This window comes from Pleuronectes platessa, chromosome 23 (assembly GCF_947347685.1).
Source record: "Pleuronectes platessa chromosome 23, fPlePla1.1, whole genome shotgun sequence".
Classification (NCBI taxonomy): domain Eukaryota; kingdom Metazoa; phylum Chordata; class Actinopteri; order Pleuronectiformes; family Pleuronectidae; genus Pleuronectes; species Pleuronectes platessa.
In genome coordinates, this window is record NC_070648.1 from 8,161,136 (window position 1) to 8,173,895 (window position 12,760).

At 42.3% G+C, this 12,760-nt stretch overlaps 1 protein-coding gene across 1 annotated transcript; it reads right to left on the bottom strand.

Moving 5' to 3' along the window:
* Window positions 1-780: 780 nt before the first annotated feature.
* sepsecs (Sep (O-phosphoserine) tRNA:Sec (selenocysteine) tRNA synthase) lies at window positions 781-11,395 on the bottom strand. The gene is made up of 12 exons (XM_053416634.1): window positions 11,291-11,395; window positions 10,080-10,195; window positions 9,845-9,999; window positions 9,450-9,568; window positions 8,210-8,368; window positions 7,919-8,072; window positions 7,161-7,263; window positions 6,737-6,866; window positions 5,924-6,015; window positions 4,050-4,143; window positions 3,828-3,918; window positions 781-1,713 (listed from the first exon to the last, which is right to left on the bottom strand). Exons 2-12 carry the CDS (start codon window positions 10,191-10,193, stop codon window positions 1,467-1,469), a joined length of 1,458 nt encoding a protein of 485 aa, XP_053272609.1. The 5' UTR covers window positions 10,194-10,195; window positions 11,291-11,395; the 3' UTR covers window positions 781-1,466.
* Window positions 11,396-12,760: the final 1,365 nt, after the last annotated feature.

The window sequence follows — 12,760 nt, forward strand, 5'->3', positions numbered from 1 at the left end:
TGAGTCCAAGTGACAACTGGTCAACATTTGCAGGAATTCCCTAGAGGTAGACTTTAAATATCCTGTTCCAAGATGCCATTAAAATGATTTAGGAGGCCAATCTGACCTTTGACTTCCCAAATCGAGTCAGTGAATCCATGACTCCGAGTGAACGTTTGTACCAAATTTCAAAAATTCCCTCAACGTTGTTCTTGAGATACCGTGTTCTCGAAAATGGAATGGATGGACGAGCCAGACCTGATGCCTCTGGACACTAGTTGTCACCGGGACAGAGCGGAACCAATAATAAAACAAAAAGTACAAAAGGTTGTTCAGTCCCGTTTTTTCCTCATTCGGTTCATTTCATTTAGCCTCGCCTTCGAGGACTGACACAGGGATGTCTATGCTTAGATTCTTTTTCTAGATTTTCTGTAATGCACATCACTAGTTCAAGAAAAAATGGTCAAATAATCCACTTCTCTGAGTCTTAAAAGGTCAATGTCACATACTTTGCACAACAGTGCATGTTTCCTACTCTAAATACAGGAGAGATCAATGTTTGCTGTACTTTATTGATTAGCTGCTACTTGCGAGCCTGAGAATAAATGAGCTAATCCAATATACAGGCTTCAGACGGAGTTAATGTTTCAGCGGCACTCGCATCGCATTACAATACACAGCAGAAGACCGAGTGCAACATACTACAGTTTAAAGCCGTGTGGTTTTAGATGTCAGTGAGTGGAAGAGCTAAACGCATTCCCAGAACAGAAGAGTGGATAAAGTATGAAGTAAACAGAGGGACACAGTTCAAAATGGTTTATTGAATATTAGATTCAATATAAAATGATTGACACACACAGCTTTGGAGTTGTTTTGACATCTTTGCAGACGTTTAGTTTTAATTTTAGATCGGTGGCATGACTCTGCTTCTGAGTCAAGCATTTGGATGCAGATCATGTCCTTACAACGACTAGTCCACCTCCACAGAACAGGAATTATTCAGCGACATCAGCTTGTGTTGTTTTTTTACCAACACCTGCACAGTCTCATCGCTGCTGAGCTCATATCTTTGACCTTCTTACATTGTCTCACCACGCACAGTTAGCGCAGGCACAAGAGGCTCACACTAAGCAGAAATCCCTCAAGAGGCTTTCAGACGTGCAATGAGAGCCTCCGGGCTTTCTGCGGCCAGCCCCCCCCAAGCAAATCTCCCACGGAGATGATGTAAGATCGCAAAGATGTCAAAAGAGCTTTAGATGTGCAGTAAATAAAAACATGTGATCTCTGCAACGGAATTTATATGTTTCATCCTGCCACTGCCTGCTGCGTCACAACTCGCCTGAACGCTCCCGAGATTCCTTTGCTGTTGTGGACACGTCTGAGAATGTGCTGCTGCGTAGTTCATGTGTGAAAGGCAGGACCCAATAATCCATCATGTCTAAAAATGGCTTTTGTGTACGTCTGGAAATGTTGTCGTTCTCTTTGTGTCATTCTCCCGGTGTGTCGTCGCAGCGGGGTGGGGGCGCCACGGAGCTGCTCTTGGCCACATTGGACTCTTTCCTCAGGGTCTTCAGGCACTTGTCGAGCCGCTTGATGCACAGCGTCACATCTTCTCGGGTGATGCCCACTGCAGAGGCAGCGTTGAGGTAGGGGCAGGGGTACGAGTCCGAGTGCGACATGAAGCCGAGGAACGTGTGGCCGCTTATGGTCTGCTCCTTGCCCAGCGGTATTACCCTAGAAACATGGACGAAAACAAGGATGATGTAGCACAGCGATGGTTATTTTACACAACTGGAACCAATGACTTTATCACAACCTGACAAACACTACTCACTTAAGTCAAGGCAAGTTTATTCATTAAGCAAACTTAAAACAACCAGAGTTTTGAGCAATAAATACAGAAAAAGAAATATAGGAATGAAAGAAAATATGATCAAATATATCAGATAAAAGGCTATCAAAAGAGAAATTAATACCAACAAAGGAAAAAGCCAGAGAGAACCTGTAGTTTCACCATTGTTTCTACCCGTTTGCGCTTCGAGCAGTTGACTAATCACAACAGTGCTGAGCGAGTTGGCCAATCAGATCAGACTAGGCTTATCGGAAAGGGAGGAGTTAAAACCAGCTGTTTCAGACTGAGGCTGAAAAGAGGAGCCGCAGCAATGGACAGTTTGAGGAAAGTGATGCGTTTTCTGAATACTAAAGTATGTAAACATTTTCACGTAATAAACCAAATTTGTATTATGAACCTGGATATGAGCAGAAGGGAAGGAAAGAAGAAAAAGCTTCATACAGCAAGAATGAGCCAATGTCATCAAGCAGAGATGAAAGAGCTGAGGCGGTGCTGCATTCCCAACATTCAGAAGTTTGTACACTGCTAAACTGCGGCTCCAAATGTATCAAACTCAAACCGACGCCTCTGAAATCTGGCAGCGTGTCACCACTGTCAGCACAGTTCAAACTCACTTTAATGGGAAATCCATTACTGGCCAGCTATTAGGACTGTGTGCACGGCAGAGACTATAATGGCCGAGGGATGCATTGTAAGAAGATGTAGAGCTGTGTAAATCGTTTTTTTTCTGGATAAGAGACCAACTTAGAGCTGGTGTGGAAAAAGCCAGCTCCCTCTGACGGTGTCCACGATCTGACGAGCGTATTTCACTTAAGAGTTATGACAAACTCCTTCAAATTAAATATCTAGATTAATATGCGTCATTGAAGCGTGGACTCTGGAAGTCGATGCCTCATTTAGTATGCTACTGAGAGACAAGGACAAAAGACTTAAGTAGATTGTGATGCTCTGACCTTGGAAAAATGCTCATTTGGAAGAGAGGATGAGAGGACGTGGGAAGCGTAGAGGCTATCACTTTGCTGTTATTATAATGAAATTGAGACATGATGTATTCGAATCTGAACATGAAAAAGACACAACTGAATAATTCCTAATAAATCATTCCTTCCTGATATTTAAAATATTTAGAATTATTGCCTTGTGGTTGTCTGATGCCCTGGCCACCAAGTACAGTTTAAAGGTTCCGTGTGTAGAATGTAGTGACGTCTAGTGGTGAAGTTGCACATTGCAGCTCACCCCACCCTCCCCTTCCAAACATGAAAGCGAACCTGTTAAGTAAAGAAAAGAAGACTGTAAAGAAACTTGGCAGCCTCCGTAGAGAGGACACACTCCTGATGTATATATAAAGTATTTTAATATAAAGGGCCAATTCTAGAGTAAATAAAACAACAATTTGTAAAAAATGTTGATGAAACACACTGGTGAAATCGTCAAAATCACTCGGATTATTTTATATTTAGTTTCTGCCAATAGATCGCTTTCACCTAAATCTTACACACTGAACCTTTAAGTCAATATACTTTATATTTACAGACTCATATGAGGTCACTCTGACCTTTGACCGGTTAAATCTAATCAGTTAATCTCTGAGTCCAGGAGAAAACTGGTCAAAATTTGACTAAATTCCCTCACAAAAATGTAAATACCAAAAGTAAAACTTGGTATTTACACAGCCATTAGTGACTGAGGAAGAAAGCAAACCAGGAGAATGGACAGTCCGGAGAACAAGCTGCAGAGTTTGTGCCTGTTGGTAGATAGATAGATAGATGGATACTTTATTAATCCCGTGGGAAATTCAGCTGTGATAGGAGGTAGGAGATAGGAGATAAGAAGGGCTGTCTAATCATCTCAAGTAGTTTCCGCTCCACCGTATTCCATGGATCTGTCTGCCCGATTGGCAATTTTTGTTTGCCAACACTTATCTCGCCCATGCACCCTTGTCTTCCCCACCCATGTTTCCCATGATCGTAGCATTGTCCTTGACAAGTTTTCATACCTGGCTCCGGACACTTGGCGGGTGAACAACATGGAGCCCAGCTGAGTCACTGCTTTGTCGCTGTCGGCCTGGAGACCATCCAAAGACATGGCTGAAGGACAGACACGCCACGTACACACAATTATTCCATTAGTTCAAGAAATGTAGGGTCAGAAATATAGAACACTCTCCACAACGATAAACGATACAGGCTTTGGTCTGTGGCCGGAACATTAAGCTTACCCAGTGAAATGGGGTTATGTGGGGTGTGAAGCAATCTCTCCCCGTGTGCAGAGGCCAGACTCTTCAGCTCCTGGGCCAGGAGCAAATAAATCTCCTGCAGGCCGTGCAGACAGAGAGAAAACATGAAGCGACTGTACAAGAGCGGACCAGGGCCACACAAAAGAACTATAAATAGCAGCACAATGCTTCTTTCCCACACTGCCACAGCCTTATTTTAGCAGCAGCAGCAGCCGCCTTGGTTTTTTGCAAATCAAGCAGATCTACCCACAAGTCTGTGTCCCTTCCTCCCCCTTTCTCTCTCCTGCCTGCCTGAGTGCCTCCCCTCCCAAAGCTTCAGCACAAGCAGTTTGTCATCTACCTCTCCATCTCTGGCCACGAAATCCGCTCACATCCAATGTCCACCTCTGGGATCAATTAGAGCGGCAGGAGGATAACACATGCTTTTATCGAAGGATTTTAGCATCCATGCGTTTTAAACTACCCTGACAAAGTGTGTTTGGCTCAGAGTATCAATGCAGAGTGTGTTTGTGTGTTTGTGTGTGTGTGTGGGGGGGTTGAAAGGCTGAAAAAAGAATGGTGGGAGTTTTCAACACAGATGTTATGAGACCGGGCACAAACAACAACCCCGAAGTGTTTTTGTTGCGTTTGTTCCCCAGTGAAGCGTCGCACGTCAACGGTTCGGCTCATCTGCAACAACGGGGGTGTGTGCGCTGACTCATGCTTTCCTAATATTTTCTCTGTCATGAATTTAAACAAAAACAAGCCTTTCAACAATGTCAAGTGTCTCCAAGTGTCCCTTGTTCTCCGCTAACAATGGACGACTTTATGGTCCCAAGAAGAGGGGGCGCTGGTGGTGGTGAGTGTGTGCTCGGCTGCGACTCTGCAGACAATAAGTGTGTGTGTGTTTGTGTGTGATGACAAAAAAAAGAAAACCACAACATCTGCTGGTTCTTTTCAACATCTAGACATTTTCTAAAATGGTTACTTGAGGCTGTAAATGAAATCTCGAAAAGTTTGAATAATTTAAAGCTCTCTGACACTGAGAGGGATGTGAGGGAAATCACTCTACACAACCTGGAGAACAGGTCTTGTGCATTAATTATGCATCATGTGGACCAAGGGGAATCAATAAGCCTTGATGGCGTCGGAGAGTCATGTGAGAGGTTGGAGGAATTTCCTCGATATATATATTTCTGCTATGGGGTGAATTTTTTACGCTACTGGCAAATTGCAAAACCTGGAAGAGTGTCATATTTAGATATGAGCGCTTCAGGTAGCATCTAATACTCATTTTAGAAAAACAAATCTCTAATTTCTGAGTCTCCTCTGAGGTCTGTGCATCAAGAGAAACAGATATAGTCCAGAAAGGTTTAACAGCACATTTTCAGTCCAGCAGTTTGGAGGTGTGAGAATGGTGCAGTGCCTCCTGTTTAAAGAGGGGAATTGCTGCATTGTGAGCAACTCTGCTTTAAAGCAGGGAGCCACCAGGGGATGTTTTCGGAAACTTTCTGGATCAATTCTATCTCGCTAGAGCAGACGCTTCCCTCGACAAAGCTCGCTGCTTGTTCGAGCTGAAAGTCTCGTCCTCGGGCAGATTGCAGGTAAAGCAAAGCTACACACAGACACGCACACACATTCATAACATGTGATTCACTGCAATTCAATATGACTTATGTAAGCTGTTCTTCAGGGGAAAGATGTTGACACAGCACACAGAGGCGGATATTCAGAAGAACTCTGATGCCCAGTTGACATTGCGGCAGTGTTTTTAATCTACAGAACGCTGATCCGCTCCTACCATCTGAGGGCATCCAGATCCCACACACAAGTCAAACTATATTTGGCCTGATTAAGTGACGAGTGAGTGCTCTCACCTTTCTTTCTGACAGGAGTTTCTTGTAGCCGCTGGCTCCCAGAGTTAGAAGGGTGATGAGGACGTCAAGGGAGGGCGAGGCCGAGGCTCGACCTGGACACAGAAGGACAAGAACCAACATTGTGAGGCACAACAGACAGATATTCTGTTGTTTACAACGACGGAAATAAAGCCTATGGCAATCTGTATCTTCACATAGTGCAGTGCGCATTCTAAAACTGCCTCTTTGGAGTGGTCTGTTTGCTTGGCCTGTGGTGATTTTCTTTGTGAAACTGTAACAGTGCTCTGCAGGAATTGAGGCACGGCAAGTCAGGACGCAACCTGCAGAACCCTGAAGCCTCGCCACCGTGTCACTCACACTGATGACCCCTAGATGCTGCTGCTAGAGAGCAGTGGTTGTCTGTTCCTTAAAAATGTATCATTATAGTATATCATGGGTCCAGATTGCACCAAATGTGAAATTGCACTTTTTTTGGGCCCTGAACAATACACAACACCCAAGAGTGAGGCTGATAATATGAACGCTTCTTCTGATATGTGAGCCACAGACAGACAGACAGAGATTTCTGGAGTTATTAGATGTGTCAAAAGAAAAATAAATAAATAATGAGCGATTACTAATAATGGATATATCATGACTGTGGTCATACCCCAAAATTTATCATATTTCACTGGTTGAAGATATCAAATTGTAGAGGAAAACAAAAGATGTGCATTTCATATATTGAAGAAACACACCAGGAAATAAAGGACACAAATCTTTGAAAACAAGCAGATGCTAAATATGTACACGCATTAATACACAGCCACTCACCTGGGTACATCTGACTTATCTCCTGTACAAAGGACTCATCGAAACCTGCTATTATGGCGCCACCTACTGGTACCATGAAGTTCTTGTCCAAGCTCTGTACAAAGGCGTCGATTCTCCCAACACGAGCCCCCTTATGAAAGACAAGACGTGACACATTTCACTAACCAGTGAGCAATGAACATATGATGACAAAAACATTTTTTTTTAGAATATTCATAACAATAAGTGCTATGTAAATAAGAATAATATGTTCTTGTTTAAGGCGCTTGCATCATGTCCCTGTGGCTCTTATATTGAAATAGAAATGACAGAGACATGTACACAACATTTTTGTATTCAGTTGTGGGCTCCACTTTAAACTGCTCTAGAAGCACTTCTTCAACCACACAAATGAGAGATGCACTGGGGATGAGGTGGCACCTACCTGTTGTATAAGGTGCATGCATTTGGACGACTGCACGCCATACGCATTGTTAACTATGTGGGGGATGTTGTATTTGGCACATATCGTGGCCAGTTCCTCCAGCCTGCAAAACAACACAACACGGACATGAAGAGCTGACAAATGACATCTGTGAAAATATAATCTTTCACATTTTGAGACTTTGGAAGTTGTGAAAGTGTCTGATGATCCCCTGCTTCCATTTCACTCGATTGATTTTGTGGGTTTTATTTTTTACGATGAAGATCCAAATTGCCAAGGTTTAAATTCCGACATGTACACAACTAATCAATCAGAATGCATTTTGATGATAATGTCCCATGTTAAAGCATTAAGTAGGAAGTTCGTTCCTCTATCCAGGTTGATATGAAGTTTATTTGGCGATTTATTTCCTATATTGGTCTTTATTATGTCTTTATCATTGCTCATTTATTTTTGTCTTGAAAAGAGTGTGTAACGGACCTGAAGTTAGGATCAATCAACAGGCAACACAACTCAAGTTGTAGAAAATCAATGAACAAAATGCACCCAGCTCGGACTGTTCACAAATGAACGTGAATCAGTGAAACTCACCAAGTTCTCCTCTTTTCATCAATATTGTATCCAGATATTAAGTGTTGCTTGATGTTGATTCAGTTTGGTTTTCCCATGGCACGTCAAAAATTTGCTTCCTAATTATTGGCTGTTTAATGGCGTTTATTTGCACAGGGAGTAAGATTATAAATGAGAGCTTGTATCACCTGTCAGGGACTCGGGGGGCGAAGCAGGACGTTGTCGAATGGACACACAGGATGTTGTCGGCGCCAAGCTCCTCCACCTTCCGCTCAACTGCTTCCAGGTCGGTGCGCAACTCGTCGCCTTCAAGAACGTTCTCCACCACCACCGGTTCAAAACCTGACGGAGCAAACACCATGAATTATATTCTCCAGCACTACTGAGGCTCTTCCTGCCTCCGTGTGTCAAACAACACTGTGGTGCGTGAGCAGGACGTACGGCTGACATGACACCGGCCATTCAGGTCGTGTGCTCACCTGCTGTGATCATGGCTTTGAAGCAGGACTTCTGGTCGATGCGAGGCCAAATGATGTAGCGCGCCTTGGGCCTCTGATGACGAAGGGTCAGGAAGCACAGGGTCAAGCTCATACCTGTTGCCATCGGGACGACAAAGCAGCTTGCCACACTGCGCACACCTGTTAACAAGAAACACAAGGCTTACTGTTGTTTTCCACACAGGTACTAACAGTCAGCCTGGGAAATCATCCGTATTATGTCTGCTCTGAAAAAAATTGCTATGATTATATCGAGGGAATGTTTAATGCTAATTCTAGTTTACAACATGGAGATGTGACGTTTGAATGAAGTAGGCATTCAGAAGACCCAGAGGGTTCCAGCTGTTGTGTCTCAATTCAGGGGCTGCATTCTTTGGAGGATGCTGCAGACCGCAAAGGCCGAACCGAAATGAGTCTGGACCACAGAGGATTTCCAGGATCAGCGTCACCAGCTTGTCCTGCTCTTACTGCTGTTGCTTAGCAACAGAGCAGAAGTTGGACAGGACGAGGGAGTTTGAATGTGCTTTGGTTTTTTTAACACATTTGTCGTTAGCCGTTAAAAAACGGGGGCATTCGGAGGAACCTTCAAATTGGGACAGCCTAGTTGCACCGCTGTGACGCAATCGGTCTTCAAATGTTTTTGTCTGTTTTGAACCCCTCAAAATACCTGCAACTACAATATTTATATTCCCCACTGCTACTCAAAACAATTTTTTCTTAGACATTTCATTTATTAAAAAGTCATAAAATAAAATGTGTGTAGGTGCTATCTGCATCGACGTGCACAAGCAACACAGACAAAACAAAACAGACGCAGGCTAGGAGAGGCAGCAACAATGTGACTACACATATGATTAGTCAACTACTTTTCAACAACAACAGCACCCCCTGCTGCATATTAGCTGTAGATGCATTGCCACTGCCCCTGCTGTATTACTGCACCGTTTAACAAGACTTGTCTACACCGAAGCACAGCGTCAAAAAGACATTTTTGTATTTGAGTATTCGATGTGTCTGTGTGAACTCCAACAGGAGACATGCTGATTTGACACACCTCCTCTAAAATGAAAACTAGCCTCCAATTAAAAAGTTATTCTCATAAACAGTATGACTTCATTCTCAATCTCAGAATTTTCTCATCTTTAACTGGCCCTAATACTCAAAAAATCTATTGTTCTGGTGCAGGATATCAATCAATTTTTGACTGATCAGGTTTACTCACCTGTGAGCTTTAAGATGTCCAACACGACTGAGTTGGTCAGCTTGTTCAGCAGACTGGATCCTGCCGCTTTGGGCTGAATGGCGGCGATGTCACCCGACCGACCGATGCCATGGATCAACCTACACGAAACAGCTGAATGTCACAACAGGACCCGTTAAACAACTTCCTAAACTTAATACAAACTTCTGAACAGTGTTTATATCAGCCAGCAACTGTCACATCTGGGGTGAATCGGTAAGACTTTCCCATGCCAAATGTAATCACTCAAAAAACAAATGTTTACACAAGTTCAACTTACTAGTTTTTCCTGGAGATTTCAGTAGAGTTGTTATCAGACATGAACTGCAACCACAACACTCTCTTCAAATCTGACCAAGATCACATCAAACTCGTACCTGTAGTGTCGTCTCGCCACAAGGCTGGACGCCACCCGGCCTTCCCTCTCGCCCACTCCACAGTTGCCCAGGAAGTTGTTGCTGTCCATCACAGCCAGCTCGTTCAGGAAGAGCTCTACGGTGCTCTCGCTCCATCCCTCCTCCGGACACTTGCCCTGCAACACGCACAACGTGAAATGACAACGTGTTTGTGTCGCGATCGCAAACGACACCCGACGTCAGCGGTCGGCTTTACCTGCTCCAGCAAGTGTCTGATGAGCTGCTCGTGGCCGCGTCGCGCCTGAGAGCCCTGTCGAACGTAGGAGGCCGACACGATCTTCTCACTCAGGGTGAAGTTCTCGAAGTTCATCTCTGCCAAAACACACAGAGCGTCATGTTAGTGTTAGCAGACGACTGACAAACACTTTAAGACACACCTTCTAATCAATGGCTCCTTCCAGCTGGATAACGCTCGATGTCAACACGGATCAGAGTCCAGGACACAAAGACCTGACGCTGTTTTGAGAGTAAAAAAATTTGTAGGGTGTAAAGTTGTGTTCTATAATAATTACCCTTTTTTATGTAGTTATTCTAGTACATTTCATGAATGTTAAATTCCATTTGCCCACATCGTGAGTAGTTTTAGTTTTAGGTATTTGTTATTGTCAAATTACGACCCCACGAGATCTACTGGTCCAACAAGGTCAGTGTTTATTCGGGAAAAGATGCTAAAGAGGTAACACACACACTTTACACTGCATTTATTCTTTCTATTCAATTCACATATTAATATTTCCTTGCAGTTATAAGAGATGCATCTTTACTTTAATGATGGGTATTTTTTTCACCATGCTCTTTGCTGCTGTAACACTGAAAACATGATGATTGACATTGGCACATTGGTTTGGTTCAGACTAAAGAAGAAGTAAGATAAGACTTGAAGCACTATTTTTTTTCATCTCAGTTGGTGTCTCACAAAGTTGTTTAGTTTGTCCATTCTGGGCTACTATAAAGAAACATGGCTGCCCACAATTGATGTAAATGTAAAGTATATAAATATAAAGGGTAAAGTAAAGAAAACAACACTTCATACAATTTAGGAGATTACACACTAGTAGATAGCAGACATCGATAGGATTATTCTATATTCAATTTCTGCCAATAGATCCCTTTTACACACACTGGACATTTCATTGTTGCATTACCCTGGAAATAACAGCTTTTTCTTACATGTATGTAAAGTCATACAGTGTTGCATGTTCCTGGCATGATTCAGATTGAGTGTATGAAGCCTGCAGTAGAGGTCAGAGGTCACAGCAGTGTCAACACATGCAGCCTGGACTCTGTCAGTCTCGTGCTGTTCACTGTTGGAAGAGGCCGCTAGCTCTGCGGTGCTATGCTAATGTCTCCACAACGCGGCCGTGCGGTGACAACGAGACAGTTTCAGATCACGTTCGTGTTTCTTACCGTCCACCTTCCACGCCTCGTGTTTCTGTGCACGAGCTGAGCGACAATCCGTAGCGGCGGAAACAGTCCGGAAGTAGCGGCCCCTGCGTCACGCTGTCATGTGACCACGCAAGCAGGTCATGTGACCGACGCTACGTTCAAGCTCGTCTAGCCGGTCAATTTCAAATTCAAAATCCCGGTGACCTTTTTTATTTTTTATTGAAGACTTAACTTCCTGACAAATAATAACAACTTACAAAGCACATTATGCAGAAATGATATTAGATAAAATAATAATTAATTAAATAATAACAAATGAATGAATAAATAAAATACAAACGAAATTATACAAATCATAGTGATAAGTTCCCTTTTAGTTCCACTAGAGGTCCTCAAATATCTTTAAGTCTTCACGAGCTCCGAGAAGAGACTTCAGATGTTTCCCCTCCATTAGAGGTGATTGTCCATCCCTTCTCACCACAGAACATGGGTTTCATTTTCCTCCATTTAGATGTGTGGATGACAAATGTTTCAATGAATCAGCTGGTTCATGGTCAGATCAGTCTTTTTAATGCCCCTTAAGTTAATACCAAACACAATGTTTTCCCTTGAGAGGGGAACAGGGGTTTTGGATTTTAGTTGACAGCCAGTCTTATAAGTTCTCCAAGAATGATACAGAGTTCATGCATTTGAAAAACAGATGATCAGTAGTTTCTATTCCAGTGTCACGAAAGCTGCGGACATCCAGGTGAACTTGTTCTGATCAAAATAATCCAGTTGGCGGACAGATCAGCAGAGTTTGGGGGAAATAACTGCTTCATCATCATTTTATTTCTGACATGAATCTCAGTTTTATAGAACATCTTTTTTTATACATTGTATTTAAAAAATATGACATGTAATACTTTTATTACATTGCTGAAAACTAACTGAATGACTAACAAACTAATTCCTGTTTTAATTTGATCTGATCTATTTTATTTATTTTCTGCCCATGTCATAATTTGTCTGTTTTTTGTCGTTCACTCTGTAACATTGTTAAGGAAAGTGCAGTATAAATAAAGTCTACACTGGAAGTACTTTGTAAGAGGAACAGAGGTCTATAAATAAGTTATGAATCAATACGTTTTATGAATAAATTGATGTTAAAATGTACTTAAACACAGTTATATTTAATTAGAAATACTCAATAATATTACAGTATTAAAGTCATTGCATTGCATATTGCAATCTGACACTGTTCACTGTCTTGCATTTCACTTTTTACTTCACTTTCTATGTCTTTTATCTATTATTAATTTTATTTAGATTTGTTTATGTCTAAATAAATGTTACTTTGTATAAATATTAGAAAAAGGGAGTAAATAATAAGTAAATAGTGGGTAAATATATATTGTTTCTTTTTTTTTGCTTTTCTTATGTTTGTTGTATTTATTGTGTTTGTATGTTTTTATGTTCTATGTTTATTGTATGCACCAATAACCAGAGCAA

Excerpts from the sequence above, each read along its gene's own strand:
- sepsecs (XM_053416634.1), bottom strand. The coding sequence starts at position 10,193 with ATGAACTTCGAGAACTTCACCCTGAGTGAGAAGATCGTGTCGGCCTCC. Across the intron at positions 6,016-6,736 it reads GATAAGTCAGATGTACCCAG|GTCGAGCCTCGGCCTCGCCC; the intron begins GTGAGTGGCTGT and ends TTCTGTGTCCAG. Across the intron at positions 1,714-3,827 it reads CGCCAAGTGTCCGGAGCCAG|GGTAATACCGCTGGGCAAGG; the intron begins GTATGAAAACTT and ends CCATGTTTCTAG.